Source organism: Dendrobates tinctorius, unplaced genomic scaffold, assembly GCF_039654945.1.
Source record: "Dendrobates tinctorius isolate UK_male_01 unplaced genomic scaffold, ASM3965494v1 ptg000056l, whole genome shotgun sequence".
NCBI classification, from domain to species: domain Eukaryota; kingdom Metazoa; phylum Chordata; class Amphibia; order Anura; family Dendrobatidae; genus Dendrobates; species Dendrobates tinctorius.
In genome coordinates, this window is record NW_027361724.1 from 15,679,520 (window position 1) to 15,696,311 (window position 16,792).

The 16,792-nt window shown below is 47.5% G+C and overlaps 1 protein-coding gene across 4 annotated transcripts in view; it reads right to left on the bottom strand.

Annotated features, from left to right (window-relative positions):
- Positions 1-16,792, bottom strand: part of MCM3AP (minichromosome maintenance complex component 3 associated protein) — a 135,712-nt gene that overhangs the window by 29,162 nt on the left and 89,758 nt on the right. For all 4 annotated transcript variants that reach the window (XM_073577522.1, XM_073577524.1, XM_073577525.1 and 1 more), the window contains 5 exons: positions 9,108-9,242; positions 8,883-8,996; positions 8,054-8,206; positions 7,775-7,969; positions 5,040-5,108 (listed from right to left, as the gene is read on the bottom strand). In XM_073577522.1, the coding sequence (XP_073433623.1) occupies positions 5,040-5,108; positions 7,775-7,969; positions 8,054-8,206; positions 8,883-8,996; positions 9,108-9,242 (666 nt within the window). The remainder of the gene's footprint in view (positions 1-5,039; positions 5,109-7,774; positions 7,970-8,053; positions 8,207-8,882; positions 8,997-9,107; positions 9,243-16,792) is intronic.

Below are 16,792 nucleotides of genomic sequence, written 5' to 3' on the forward strand. Positions count from 1 at the left end.
ACGCATCCGGAGTTCGAGGATCTAGTCCAGAAACATAGGGAACACCCGGATAAGCGTTTTGCAATGCAAAAAGCGCTGCAAGCAAAGTATCCGTTTCCTCCTAAACTCCATAAAGGATGGGTGGAGTCGCCAGTAGTGGACCCACCGGTATCACGTTTAGCATCAAGATCGCTATTGTCGATACCCAGCGGTTCTTCTATCAAGGACCCAACTGATCGCCTCATAGAGGGGCTTGCCCGCTCGGTGTATGAGGCAGCAGGGTCGGCTCTGGCCCCCTCCTTTGCGGCTACTTGGGTGGCTAAGGCCATGGTTTCATGGGCAGACGCTCTGCATAAGGCCCTCCAAGACAGGGATCTGCCCGCGGAGGTCTTGGAGGTGACAAATCAGATATCAGGGGCAAGTGATTATCTCATCAGCGCCTCTCTGGACGCGGCCGAGTGTTCTGCTGTGGCAGCAGCAAATGCGATCGCCGTCAGGCGAGCATTATGGCTGAGATTGTGGAAAGCGGATTCTATCTCTAAAAAATCCTTGACCTCATTGCCTTTTCAAGGCAATCGGTTGTTCGGTGAGAAGCTTGATAAGCTTATCTCAGAAGCCACAGGGGGGAGGAGTAGTTTCCTCCCGCAGCAGAGGACTTGGCCGGCATTCAGGCAGACGCAGAGGCGTTTTCGGCCCTTTCGTAGCCCCTGGAGGGGGACTTCGGCCAGGGCATCCACCTCCGCGAACGATGGTCAGATTAAGGAAAGGCAATCTTCTTACAGGGCCAATCCGCTGGGTAGAGGCCGAGGCCGTTTGCCCAGAACGAGGGGGGCCAGATCCCAAAAGCCTCCAGCAAAATGACTCGAGGCGCTTCGTACCTACGGACGACAGAGTGGGCGGACGCCTACTAAGGTTGAGCCACGTTTGGGTCGCAGTGGCACGCGACGCTTGGGTGGCAGAATTGATATCGTCCGGGTACAAGATAGAGTTTGTCGGACTCCCGCCACGACGATTCTTCCGTTCCCGGCTTTTCGGAACAGAATCACAGGCGGAAGGTTTGTTACAGGCCATAATGACGCTACAGCGCAACGGGGTCATTGTCCCAGTGCCGGAAAGCGAAGAGACGCAAGGTTTTTACTCCAACCTGTTTTCGGTCCCCAAAAAGGACGGGACAGTAAGGCCAGTTCTGGATCTAAAGATCCTGAACAAATTCATCAGGGTCAGACGGTTCCGGATGGAATCCCTCCGCTCGGTCATTGCAGCCATGGATCCAGGGGAGTTCCTAGCCTCGATCGATGTGCAGGATGCATATCTACACATTCCGATTTTTCCTCCACACCAGAGGTTCCTGCGTTTTGCGATCGGAGGGCGACATTTCCAATTTGTTGCTCTGCCCTTCGGTCTGGCCACTGCCCCCAGAGTATTTACAAAGATAATGGCGGTGGTTATGGCCATCCTGCATGCTCGGGGCATAACGGTACTACCTTACCTGGACGACCTTTTGGTAAAGGGGCCGTCGTTTCAGGCGTGCCAGGAGAATGTCAGTATCACGCTGGATACCCTGGCTCGTCTAGGCTGGTTGATCAATCGGAACAAGTCGTCCTTGGTTCCAGCCCAGAGAATCGTATTCCTAGGCATGGTTTTCAACACCTCCCAGGGGCTGGTGATCCTCCCTCAGGACAAGGCGCGAAGGATCAAACAGGGGGTACGGAACCTTCTACAGCCGGGCTCCAGATCCATCCGGTACGGCATGAGTGTGTTGGGCAGAATGGTGGCGGCGATGGAGGCAATCCCGTTTGCCCAGTTCCATCTCCGTCCGCTTCAGCATGCGCTCTTGTCAGCATGGGACCGAAGGCTGCTCTCAGTCATCGGTGCAATTTGTCTCCGCTGGTCCGACGATCACTCCGATGGTGGACTCGCGACTCGTCTCTGGTCCAGGGGAAACCCTTTCCCCCGGAACAGTGGTTGGTGGTGACGACCGATGCAAGCCTGCAGGGTTGGGGAGCAGTTTTCCAGAGTCACACAGCCCAGGGGCGGTGGTCCATTCGGGAGGTAATTCTCCCGATCAACATTCTGGAGATACGAGCGATACAATTGGCCCTGCAACATTTTCAGCGTTTGCTGAGACACCGGCCGGTGCGCATTCAGTCGGACAATGCTACAGCAGTAGCGTATGTGAACCATCAAGGTGGCACGCGCAGCCAAGCAGCCATGCGCGAGGTTGGGCTGATACTGCGTTGGGCCGAGAAAAACCACGTGGTAATTTCAGCGGTGCACATTCCGGGAGTCGAAAACTGGGCGGCAGATTTTCTCAGCCGACAGGGGGTCGCGGCAGGGGAATGGTCCCTGCACCCCGAGGTTTTTCAACAGATCTGCCAACGGTGGGGGACACCAGACGTGGACCTTATGGCATCCAGAGAGAACGCCAAAGTACAAAGGTTCGTCGCTCGATCCCTCGACCCGCAGGCAATCGCAGCAGACGCTCTGGTGCTCCCGTGGAGCCAGTTTCGTCTCCCGTACTTGTTCCCCCCGCTACCTCTGCTTCCAAGAGTCATCAGAAAGATAAGGAGAGAGAAGGTTCCAGCAATTCTGCTGGCCCCAGACTGGCCTCGGCGGGCCTGGTATGCAGATCTGGTTCAACTAGTGGTGGACGTACCCTGGCGTCTCCCAGATCGGCCGGACTTGCTGTCCCAGGGGCCGATCTACCATCCGAATTTAGGGGCCCTGTGTTTGACGGCGTGGCCATTGAATCTTGGCTGTTAACACAGGCAGGATTCAGGCGCGATGTGGTGGCCACGATGGTGAGTGCCCGAAAGCCTTCCTCGGCGAGAGTATATCATCGGACTTGGGAAGTGTTTTTCCGTTGGTGTAGGGATCGCGGAGTGGCTCCTCTGGTTTTTTCGATCCCCAACGTACTGGCTTTTCTGCAGGCAGGGCTGGACGCGGGATTGGCTCCGGGTTCGCTCAGAACGCAAATCTCGGCCCTGTCGGTGCTGTTCCAACGAAAGGTCGCTTCGGTCTGGCAGGTTAGGACGTTTATGCAGGGGGTCGCACATTTAGTACCCCCCTATAAGGCGCCGACGGAATCATGGGACCTGAACTTGGTGCTCAGGGCCCTTCAGGAGCCTCCTTTCGAACCGTTACAAGAAGTCTCCTTACCTTACCTGTCCAGGAAGGTCGTTTTTCTGGTAGCTATAACGTCTATTAGGCGGGTTTCGGAATTGGCGGCTCTATCTTGTAAACCACCGTTCCTGACTTTTTATAAGGATAAGGTAGTTTTAAGGCCAGCTCCTCCCTTCTTGCCGAAGGTTGTCTCGGCATTCCATATCAACGAAGACACTGTCTTACCCTCGTTTTGCCCGGCACCGGTGCACAGGGTAGAAAAGGCATTGCACACCCTGGATCTGGTAAGAGCCCTTAGGAGGTATGTGACAAGGACAGCGCCTTTCCGCCAGACAGACTCTCTATTCGTGATTCCAGAAGGGCGGCGGAAGGGGCTCGCTGCCTCCAGAGCGACTTTGGCCAGATGGGTTCGCCTGACGGTCCAAGAATCTTATCAAATCAGTGGCACGCCGGTTCCGGCAGGGATCAAGGCACACTCGGCTCGAGCAGTGGGTGCCTCATGGGCACTGCGACACCAGGCTTCAGCGGAGCAGGTGTGCAAAGCAGCTACCTGGTCCAGTTTGCATACGTTTGTCAAACATTATAACGTACATACCCAGGCATCCGCGGATGCAAGCCTGGGAAGAAAGATTCTCCAGGCAGCAGTTGCGCACCTCTAATCAGGGGCGCAAAATAGCATGGATTGGGTGAGCTAAGATCCCGCCCAGGGACTGCTTTAGAACGTCCCACAGTCTCTGTGTCCCCCAATGAGACGAAGGAGAAACATGGATTTTTGTGAGTACTCACCGTAAAATCCTTTTCTCCGAGACGCTCATTGGGGGACACAGCACCCACCCTACTAGCCAGTTGGCTTTTGCTTATTTTTGAGTTATACAAATCCTTATGTAAGGATCAGGGTGGTCCCTTTTCCAGACGTATAATTTCTTGCCTGAGTTTAAGGCGCGTTCTCCTACTGCTTATGCACTAAACTGAGTTACGCCCGGTCTGGGGGCGAGGGTGTATGCGGCGGAGGAGGAGCTAACTCTTTTTTTGTATACTTAGTGTCAGCCTCCAGACGGCAGAAGCACACACCCACAGTCTCTGTGTCCCCCAATGAGCGTCTCGGAGAAAAGGATTTTACGGTGAGTACTCACAAAAATCCATGTTTTTTTACAACCATAAAGGACCGCTACAAAATGGTTGAAACTAAATTTCCTTTGTCGAAGAAATTATTTTTAGATATTGGACATCATTCGTTTCTGACAGAAACGAGCGAGCTAGAAACAGGAATTTTTTTTCTTTTGTATACTTTGGCTGTGTTCACACACAGCGTTTTTTTAGCGGTTTTTACCGCGGTTTTCGCTATAAAACCGCTAAAAATAAGCTGCACAGTCATTTCTGTGCATTTTGCACTTTTTGTGCACATTGATGCGTTTTTTACCGCAAAAAAAACGCATCGCGGTAAAAAACGCAGCATGCTCATTAATTTTGCGGATTTTCCCCGTTTTAGGCCTCTTCCATGCGGTTTTAAACTGCTGCGGAAAAAAACGCATCAAAAACGCATCAAAACCGCGCAAAAAACGCAAGCGGAAAAATAGGTGCGGTTTCTGGGAAGGGATTCAGGTTTTTGAGCAGAAAATTTCTGCAACGTGTGCACTTAGCCTTACTGTTTTTATTTATTTATTTTTTTCCGTTATTTCACACACACCACAGTCCTCAAAAGGTCTTAACCCACTTAACGCTTTATGACATACTATTTATATCATGGAGCGGAGTCTGCGTCACCCAATGCAGGTGCCAGATATATATTACATGGCTGGCATCTGTCTGATAGCAGCAATCATCACTACCGCTGATCACAACTATTAACTTCTTAAATGACTCTGTCAATCACATGGTGCACAATTATTTTAAGAGTAACTATCGTTTCAATTAGATTGTTGAAGTAATATACCAACCATTGTAGCTCTCGTAAATAGTGCTGGACCGTCATCTGGTGAAATATCTGTTCTCTGACTTGTTGACACCTGGAGTGAGGAATATAATTCAATAGTTTATATATATATATATATATATATATATAAAAATGATTATATGTATGTGTGTGTGTGTGTGTGTGTGTGTGTGTGTGTGTTTCAAGCCACGCCCACTCCACATACCAACCAATCACTAAGCATCTTTCATTTCACCAGAGCGGTTTAAAAGATGAAAGCTGAGCTGTGATTGGTTGTTATGAGCAACAGTATTCCTTGTAGACAGCTGTGGTGACTGAGGCCTATTATTCTTATCATTTCTATGGTGTTATCGTCCTTCTGTAAAGCTGGAAATAACACAATTACCGTGCCGACACAGACCACCCTCTGACACAGACTGCAGGGGGAGCCCAGTATCACAGGATTAGATACTTGGCTCAGCAGACTGCATCACACAGGATAGGATTAGATACATGGCTCAGCAGACCGTATCACACAGGATAGGATTAGATACACGGCTCAGTAGACAGTATCACACAGGAGAGGATTAGATACACAGCTCAGCAGACAGTATAACAAAGGATAGGCTTAGACACACGGCTCAGCAGACAGTATCACACAGGATAGGATTAGATACATGGCTCAGCAGACAGTATCACACAGGATAGGATTAGATACATGGCTCAGCAGACAGTATCACACAGGATAGGATTAGATACACTGCTCATCAGACAGTATCACATAGGATGAGATTAGATACACAGCTCAGTAGACAGTATCACAAAGGATAGGATTAGATACACGGCTCAGCATTGGGTACGCAGGCCATGCGCTGATGTGCCCTTTTGACGGTGCGCCGAGAGCACCAAAATGCAACACGGTGCGCATGGCGCGCCGTCAAAAAGGCGCATGCGCCGTCAAAATCATACCAGCGTACGGCCTGCGTACCCAATGCTAACGATGGGGTACGCAGGTCGCATGAAGCGTTATGCGCCCATAGGAGGAGCTGACCGGAGGGGCGCGCGGCAGGGGACGGAGCTGCACGGCGGCCGTGCGCTGCGCCTCCTAACTCTAGTGTGAAACTAGCCTAATTTGTGTTGCAAATCTGTAGTGCTGAATATATGATGTGAAATGTTTTTATGTGCAATATAATCATTATAATTTGTTATAACTAACAGTTACTATGCAACGCCAGGCTCTTCAACTAGAAAATTTATAAAATGTAAAATAAAAGAGCTATAAAATAAATAAACCATCTGTATATACTGTAATCGAATCTGTAACTAGAAGGAGTTTTCTACATTTTCGCTAATTATGAACAAAGACTAATGGTTATGTCAAAGTGTGTGTGTGTGTGTGTGTGTGTGTGTGTGTGTGTATATATATATACACTCACTGGCCACTTTATTAGGTACACCTGTCCAACTGTGTGTTAAGACTTAATTTCTAATCAGCCAATCACATGGCGGCAACTCAGTGCATTTAGGCATGTAGACATGGTCAAGACAATCTCCTGCAGTTCAAACCGAGCATCAGTATGGGGAAGAAAGGCGATTTGAGTGCCTTTGAACGTGGCATGATTGTTGGTGCCAGAAGGGCTGGTCTGAGTATTTCAGAAACTGCTGATCTACTGGGATTTTCACGCACAACCATCTCTAGGGTTTACAGAGAATGGTCCGAAAAAGAAAAAAAATCCAGTGAGCGGCAGTTCTGTGGGCGGAAATGCCTTGTTGATGCCAGAGGTCAGAGGAGAATGGGCATACTGGTTCGAGCTGATAGAAAGGCAACAGTGACTCAAATTGCCACCCGTTACAACCAAGGTAGGCAGAAGAGCATCTCTGAACGCACAGTGCGTCGAACTTTGAGGCAGATGGGCTACAGCAGCAGAAGACCACACTGGGTACCACTCCTCTCAGCTAAGAACAGGAAACTGAGGCTACAATTTGCACAAGCTCATCGAAATTGGACAGTAGAAGATTTGAAAAACGTTGCCTGGTCTGATGAGTCTCGATTTCTGCTGCGACATTCGGATGGTAGGGTCAGAATTTGGCGTAAACAACATGAAAGCATGGATCCATCCAGCCTTGTATCAACGGTTCAGGCTGGTGGTGGTGGTGTCATGGTGTGGGGAATTTTTTCTTGGCACTCTTTGGGCCCCTTGGTACCAATTGAGCATCGTTACAACGCCACAGCCTACCTGAGTATTGTTGCTGACCATGTCCATCCCTTTATGACCACAATGTACCCAACATCTGATGGCTACTTTCAGCAGGATAATGCGCCATGTCATAAAGCTCGAATCATCTCAGATTGGTTTCTTGAACATGACAATGAGTTCACTGTACTCAAATGGCCTCCTCAGTCACCAGATCTCAATCCAATAGAGCATCTTTGGGATGTGGTGGAACGGGAGATTCGCATAAGGGATGTGCAGCCGACAAATCTGCGCCAACTGTGTGATGCCATCATGTCAATATGGTCCAAAATCTCTGAGGAATGCTTCCAGCACCTTGTTGAATCTCTGCCACGAAGAATTGAGGCAGTTCTGAAGGCAAAAGGGGGTCCAACCCGTTACTAGCATGGTGTACCTAATAAAGTGGCCAGTGAGTGTGTGTATATATATATATATATATATATATATATATATATATATATATATATATATATATATATATATAAGTGTGTGTATGTGTGTGTCACTAAAAGACCAATGAGCCCACCTTGTAAAGGAAACGCTTAATCTTCCAGCACGACCCAAGTTAATAATTCCTTTAGACAAACTCTGTACATCATGGATATCCGCACTGGGAAGTAAAGCTTTCAGTTTACCATCACGGCCCACAGACCCAGGTGCTGCTGGAAAAGCACGCATTTGTCGCCTTAACTTCTTGCGTGCAGCTAAAACTTCCCGCCATCTGAAAATAAGGACGACATTACTAGCGAGATATTACAGGAAAAGGTTGCAAATTAACTTTGCAAATGAAAAACACCCGACCTACCTCTGAATATATTTGCTGCAACATTGCATTTCATAAAGGGTTTCTCCGGCAGTGTGGAAGATCTCCTCATCCACAAATCGCCTAACATGCTGGTCACAGACAAGCTGAGAGCAGCGTAAAATGCGCTCGTTGTGATCGAGTTGCACGGCTTTCCTGAAACAAATAATTCAAGGAGAGAAGCTTCAGACTGTCCAATCCTGCTGATAATGGTTAGCTTGGCTAATAATATTATTAGTAATAATACAAGTTTATAGGGCCTTAAAAGGGTTGTCTAAAAAACTTTCAGGATTGCATCGCTCCTGTTTTGCCGGGAGCAGCACGCTCCTGAAGATTAGTAGTTTGGACAAACGACATGGTCACTCTGCTGGTCTGATTTATGCTGTCATCAAGGCTGTAATTAGAGGCAGCTTTGCCTCTGGAGCATAGAAGAAGCGAAGGGGCACAGAGCCTGGTTAGATCCACAGACCTCAACAACTTCAGAAAAGATCTTGCAAGCTGTAAAGAATACACCTAGCTTTTGCCATCCGCTCCTTGCCTGGGTAACCAGCCACTCTAAAACTGCAAGGTGACCGGTAACCTATGCAACCAGCTGTATACTATATAATTAAAAGTCTCTTGGTTCTTTAGAAAGGACTGGATTTTTAATGAAGGGTAAACTGCAGAGTTGTTTGGTTTTTTTTTTACAAGCAATTATACCCATTTATGTGCGTAATGTAAACTAAAGGCAGAAATAAAGGATCATAAAAACAGAAAAAAAAATTCCACAAAATAAGCTTAAATGCAGGATAAAAAGTGTTTTTTTCTCTTGACAATTTCTGAAAGCACTTACTGGAGCTCTCTTTTGCATATTTTCTGGACATTCTCTCTGACAACATCATTTATGAGGTGAGCACATTGAGACTGGGTCTCCAAAGAAAGGAGTCGCTCTCTTTCTTGAATCCTCCTGTAGAAAAATTTGTAAGAACAGATATTGTAATTTCTTAAATGATCAAATATTGTCACATGATATAAAGACAATGTGAAAAGAAAAAAAAAAAAAAAAAAAACACGTTACCTGGCTTCCTCTGCCTTCTTTCGTTTTTCCTCTTTCACTCTTTCAATCTCAGCCTTTATCTCTTCTTCTGCAATATTTCTAGAAAAATTCAGGATGAGATCTGCCAGCAGCTGATCAGAAACTATAGACGACTCACTTAAGAAAAAAGAGATTTTTTTTTTTATGAGAATAATAATTATTCAAATAATTAGAAGTAACCATGCCAATGAAAAGGAATTGAATATATTCATTATAGTGCCATCTGAAATTAAACAGGACCTATCACTTAGAATACAGACACTGTCTGTTTTGAGATATGGTCCCCTTATCTGTATGTAAATCTATTCTTGTTAGTCAAGTGGGGGTGGTCATTAACTTTTCTGTCTGAAAGTCTAATGAGAACCATGCCCAGTTGGCTAAGCAGGGAAACAAGAGGCCATATCTCAGGAACAGAAGGGTATAGGAAAGAAAAAAAAAATAGCTAAGATTCATGAATAGCAGCATTTACACCAGGTAATAAAAAATAAATTAAAAAAATCACATATTTATGGCAAGTGACCTATCCTCTAAGGAATGCGTGAAAACAACTTTACTCATGAATAAAATCTTATGACATTCCTTTAAAATAGAGATTCTGCATTATGCATGAGGGTAAGCTAGTGACAGCAGATGCACAGTTTTACCAGCGTAAAGTACAGGTAGTAAAGGACATGCTAAACCAATAAGGATACTTTCAAGCCTTAGGGTCCCGTTACATTTAGCGATGCACCAGCGATCCCGACCATGATATGACCCGGTCAGGATCACTGGTGCATCGCTAAGTGCTTGCTAGTGAGCTGCCACACAGGCAGATCTCACCAGCGACGCAGCAGCCCATCAGTGGTCGTTACTTACCTGTGACACGCAGCGATGATGACGATTTCCGCCTGCGTCGCTAGTCGGCGCCAGCAGAATGCCAGCGGGAAGAAAATGGCCCAGGACGTTCGCGCGCGATCAGCGATATCCAGCGGGGGGGCGGGTCGCAGGTACGTGTCACATGTAGCGATATCGCTGTTGCGTCACAATCAGTGACGCTTTAGCGAGATGTGAAGGGGCGCCTTTATTCTTTATCGCTTCATTGGGGGACACAGATGACCATGGGTGTATGCTGCTGTCACTAGGAGGTAACAGAGTGTTAAGTCTCACCCCCATTTCTCACCCCCATTTCTCACCCAAGTAGCTGAGAGAAAAGTGATGCCATCCACGTCATACCTCTATGGTATGCAACGCAGCACCTAATCCCCAGACACTTCAAGAGTGTCTCAGGGCAGTTCATGGTGGAAGGTCCTTGCCTGTTCCTCACTCCAGCGCACTCCTCGGAGTGGTGCTGGGAAGAAGACTGTTGTCACTCTTCAGTGACCCCCTGCCCCTCCGGATCAACAGTCTTCCGCACCATCTGGGACCATGACAGTGCAGGAAGGAGGACTCCTATTCCAGTGACCCCCCTCCTCACCTGGGGGCTCCTGATGCTGTCCTAGGATTGAGACGAGTTAGTCAAGACCCCAGCCCTCTTTTCTCTGCGGTCCCTCTTCAAGTTGGCGGGGGTCATTAATAAAAGCCCAGTTCTCCGAATGTCTCCAAAATGTACTTTTTGGCACTAGCGTCTAGATTAAATTTAGTTCTCAAGCTTGTTGAGCATCCACTGCACAGGAACAGGCCTCTCTCGTGTGCGCCGCCATCCAATCAGCACGCATGGGCTCCCATGTGCGCTTTCATTCCTAAGGGAGCACTTGTTCCTTTTTTCACTGAGTGGGCTTTCAGTGAACCTACATCTATAGCCCTGCCCCCTTCTCCCTCCCACATGAAAGCACAACCCCCTTCCCGAGTGGGCTGTTGCCATTTTTCAGCCGGTATCTGAACTAACCAGGGTATCCCAGTCCCTGGTACAGGTCCTAGAGCATTTACCCAACATTCCAGTCGCCAGCAGTACTCCAACTGTTTCTCAGGACAACTCGCGGGCTTCCACCCGCCACCCTCAGCATGGCAAATCAAGGAAAAGGTTCAAGAAGCAGGCTCATTCCAGCTCCTTGTCCGATTCCCTTTCCACATCATCCAGGATGCCCTTAGTATCCCACTCTTCCTCTCCTGAGGTGGTCTTAGGGTCCAACCTTGCTTCCAAGTCAGACTCAGATCCTGACATGGACCAAGGCTTCAAGCTCCATGACAAGGTCAACAGTCACATCTCTGCTGTCAATCAGACCCTCAATATTAAGTTGGAAGAGTATTCCCCCTGTGAATCCCTCCGTCTCATTTAAAAAGGCAAAAGACCTCCCAGGATGTTTTCCATCCACAAGGAATTTGAGGGAATCTTTACAAAACAGTAGAGCAGAAAAGCGCTTCCCACGTAGAAAACAGTTGGATATCTTATATTCTTTCTGGTTCAATCTCCTCAGCAAATGGTCAGATTCACCAGCTGTGGATTCGTCAGTCTCTTGTCTATCAGCCAACACCGTTCTGTTTCTCCCTGATGGTTCTTCTCTCAAAGACTCCATGGACAGATCAAAGCCCTAGCCAAGTCCTACTAAACCAGCAGGTGTGCCTCCGTCATTTCAGGATGGAGTCCCTCTGCTCAGTCATTGCCTCTATGGAACACGAGGAATTCCTCTGCGCTACAGAACTTCCAGGATGCCCATCTCCACATTATGATTTGCGTGGGGCATCAGACGTTTCACTGATTTGCTGTCCAGGGGGGCCCACGATCATTTTACAGCTCTCACTTTTGGACTGGCCTCTCCTTCCATCAAGGGCCTGTCTTTAGAGACTGTTGTGAAAGTGTTCAGATCACCCTAAACACTTATAGGCTGGGTAGTCAACATGATAAAACCAGACAGGCCTAAATACATCTGCACTCACCAGGGTGCAGAGGACCCAAGTAAAATGGCAACTGCACAGGTGCAATAATACCAAATGAAATAGCCAATCCCTGATTGTAGGCTGGCTATGTCGTACACCAGTGCAGAAAAATAATCCGCATGTGGCAGTGTTCACACAGGGAATGCAAAGCTTCTGGTTCACAGCCTCTTAGTAACACCATATAGGGGGGCTGCCCAGTGCTAACTAGAATGCATCCCGTGTGAACAGAGGCCACAGTAAGCAGAACCATTTGGGCCCAACTGCACCCTGAAAAAAAATATACAGTGCACAAAAACATATCAATATATGTAAGGTATTGGTTGATATTATGGCCATAATACGGAAGCTGGCAAACTGCGTCAAAGTTCCTTACACTTGCCAATCCTACTCTAACATGAAAACCTGAGAAAGAGGACAAAATCCTCCAAAAAAATCAAGATAAAACCAGACAGGCCTAAATACATCTGAGGTTTTCATATTTGGGTAGTCAACACGGCAAAGTCGTCTATGATCCAGGCCCAGCGGCTAGTTTTCCTAGGCATGCTGTTTGATACCACCTGCACCAGAGTCCTTCTCCTAGAAGAGATCTTGCAACTTTGTCTAGGAATATGTTCATCAAGATGCCCATCACCACAATTTCTTTGACTTTGCATGAGAATAGTAGGAAAGATAATTGCCGCAATGGAAGCTGTCCCTTTGCACAGTTCCATACAAGTTCCCTCTAATTGGCCCTCCTGTCTGCTTAGAACAAAAGGATGTCTTCCCTGGATTGTCTCATACTTCTGCCTCTCTGAGCAAGGCAGTCATTGGCATGGTGGAGTATCTCCCCCTCTATTCGGCACGGGAGATTATTCCTCCCTCTCCACTAACAGGTTGTCACAACGAACACCAGTCTCCTCGGATGGGGGGGCGATCTTCCTAAAACACAGTCCAGGGTCGTTGGAGCTCTCGGAAAACCTCTTTTCCCATTAATCTCCTGGAGATCAGAGCCATCTACCTCTAACTTCTCCACTGGCAGGACCTTCAAATGGGCCAACCAGCTTGCATTCAATCCGACAATACCGTGACATACATAAACCATAAGGGCGGGACATGCAGCGAGGTCTTAATGATAGAGGTCTCATGGATTCATGTCAGCGGTGCACATTCAAGGTGTGGACAACTGGGCCATCAACTTCCTAAGTCGTCAGAGCCTCTCATCCGGCGAGTGGTCCCTCAACCACTTTGTGTTCAAACAGATCTGTCAGAGGTGGGGCACTTATGACGTCGATCTGATGAAATCTCGGATGAATCACAAGGTCCCTCATTTTGTGGCCAGGTCTCGCGACCCCGAGAGTTGGTTACGATGCACTGATCATTCCATGGTTTCAGTTTTAACTTTCGCACCTTTTTCCACCTCCTCCTCTGATCCCCAGACACGTCAAGAATATCACGGCAGAAGGAGTTTAAGTCATCCTAGTAGCTCCAGACTGGACCAGGAGAGCATGATAAGCAAGTTTAGTAAACCTACTCGCAAATGTACCCAGGAAACTCCCAGACAGACCAGACCTACTCTCTCAGGGTTCCATCTTCCACCAGAATTCTCGGTCACTCAATTTAATGGCATGGGTGTCGAAGCTGCAGTCCTGAGAGAGTAAAAAACTGGAGTCTGAACTGAGAAAGTAAACTAATGTGTATGCACAATGTAAGTGCATATTAACACATGACCATTAACCAGAGAAAACAAAAAGCAAAGAACACAAATATCCTGAAATAAAAAGTAAAAAATAAACAGCAAATAACGCATAAAAGTAATAATAATAATAAGGGTATTTAGTAAACATAATTTTGATCAATTTGACTGACCCACTAGTAAAAGCATAGGCCATGTTTTTACTAGTGGGTCAGTTCCTCGATCCTTGTTCACATTCACGTCACTTGGCAAGTGAAAAGGTTTTAAATACTAGAGTAGGACTGTCCCACAAGGGTTGCCGTGATGTGGCGGGATGGCTTGTACATTATTTTGATCAAAATTATGTTTACTAAATATCCTTATTATTATTACTTTTATGCATTATTTGCAGTTTATTTTTTACTTTTTATTTCAGGATATTTGTGTTTTTTGCTTTTTGTTCTCTCTGGTTAATGGTCATGTGTTAATATGCACTTACATTGTGCATACACATTAATTTACTTTCTCAGTTCAGACTCCAGTTTTTTATTCATTTCATTGTGCATTCAGTGCATATAAGGGCGCGACCGCCCTCGTTCTGAGATGGCAAAGCCATCCAGTCTGGCCTATGCTTTTACTAGTGGGTCAGTCCCTCGATCCTTGTTCACATTCACGTCACTTGGCAAGTGAAAAGGTTTTAAATACTAGAGTAGGACTGTCCCACAAGGGTTGCCATGACGTGGCGGGATGGCTTGTACTTTATTTTGATCAAAATTATGTTGGGGGCGTGGCTATGGAGTGAACAGGAGAGGACGCTTACCGAGAAAGCTCCTCATGATCCTGCAATATCCTGCGATTCAGACCCTTTCTGCCTGGCATACTTGGAGCAGCACGGACCCCTGTGGACAGCGGGACCCCTCTGGACTGTCATAGGAGGACGGGAGCGGTCTTCTAACATCGGGAGACCGGGGAGACGGAGCGGGCGGCTGCTTCCCCACGAGGCCGCGGCCATCTTGGGCGAGCGGCTCTAACACAGAGAGCTGCGGCGTCGCTAGCACCACTGCACTGCTGCTTGGGCAGCGAAGATAACGACTCACAGAACAGGGAGGACGCGCGGAGAGTGCCCTGAAAAATCGGGCCCTGCGTGCTCTTTCCCCTCAGCCATTTTACCGCTGCACCGGCCGGCGTTAGTATTGTGGGAGGCCTTGCACACTCTCCCCCCGCGGCTGCTGTCTCTGTGGGGTCCCCTCTCCCTCCCCTGGCCGCAAGGAACATTAACTATTCAATGTGAATGCTGCCCTCTTAATTTCACGTGCCCCCCCCCCTCATCTCCCTCTTGGAACCTGAAAACCCACCTCTTCAAGAAAGCCTACAGCCTGCAATGACCCCGCTACCTCCTCCTCTCTCACCACTACCGGGATATCACCTCAACCAACACCGGAACTGCTGCAACCCACCAACCTACTGTCTCCTTCCGCACCATCCTGTAGCATGCAAGTCCGAAAGGGCAGGGTCCTCTCTCCCCTCTGTATCAGTCTGTCATTGTTAGTTTGTTTACTGTAAGTGATATCTGTAATTTGTATGTAACCCCTTCTCATGTACGGCACCATGGAATCAATGGTGCTATATAAATAAATAATAATAATAAAAATCTCTGTGGCCTGAGCCATAATTATTTATTAATAATCCTGCTGTGCGTACTGCCTGCGGTGGATATTTTTAGAGAACATATCTCCAGCTTTCTTACTGGGTCAGCCTGCAGCAGCCATGAGCAGATTTAAAGGGTTGGGAGCGGTAGCAGAAAAACTAAAGGAGTATGCAAGACCCAATCCCTCTGAAGGTGCACGACTCCTGAGGAATATCTCCTGCCAAGTTCAACGTAAGAATCGATTTTCGGGAGGTGAGGAGGAGGCTGCGCAAGAGGAATTGACCCTTAAACAGGCGTCGGAGCAATTGATGCAGGCTATTTCCCTCACCAGAACATCCCTGATGGAAAAAATTGAGGATGTTTACACGGAGGTGGGGAGACTTCGTCACGATATACAGGCCATGAAGGGGCGCATTACAGAGGTGGAGACGAGGGTGTCCAAGGTGGAGGATTCCGTCACACCTATGGAGGCCAAGTTAACAAAAGTGGCGGGCTCCGTGAATGCTTGGAAGCAAAAGGTGGATGACTTGGAGAACAGGATGCGTCAGAATAATATTTGCATCACTGGTCTGCCTGAACGCTCGGAAGGTCAGCATCCTGAGCAGTTTCTGGAAGATTGGCTTAAGACCTCCCTGGGAGATGATTTCTTGTCAGTGTTCGCTGTTGAAAGGGCTCATAGGGTCCCTACAAAACCTCTGCCTCCAGGGGCCCCACTTCGACCCTTCCTGGCACGCCTCCTCAATTGTAAAGACAGAGATACCATTCTGCGTCTTGCAAGGCAAAAAAGTCCCATTAAGTTCAATAATGCTGTGATCTCCATCTTCCCGGACTTTTCCATGGAACTGCAGAAGCAGCGGGCACAATTCATCGAGGTCAAGAAACGGCTCAGGGAAAGAAGTTTACCCCAGATCATGAATTTGGCCTTAACCATCTCCAGCAATGGATGTATATTAAGTTGCAGATCGAATTTACTGTCTCGGGAAATATGGACACCCAAATACTTGAAACTGGTTACAATGGGCAGTGGTGAGAGAGTTTCAAGTCGTGGCATTGGAGCGTGGGAAAGAGGCATCAAAGCAGATTTCTCCCAATTTATATATAGGCCAGAATATTTACCGAATTTATTTACAGTGGTGATCACTCTCACCAGGGTTTCCTCCGCTTTGTCCATAAATATTACCATATCATCCGCATAAAGGCCTATGGTATCAATTTGACCAGCTATTTCTATCCCAGCAATATTAGGGGTTGATCTAATACGAATTGCCAGTGCTTCAATTGCCAGAGCAAAAAGGGACGGAGAAAGGGGGCACCCCTGGCGAGTTGCCCTAAGCAATGAAAAGGATTCAGATATGGAGCTATTTACAATGACTCTGGCCCTAGGCTTCATGTATAATGTACTAACCCATTTTTAAATTTATCACCAAATCCATATCTCTGCAAACATGCATGAAGAAAAGGCCACTCAAGAGAGTCAAAGACCTTGGCTGTATCAAGCGATGCCAATGCCCATTC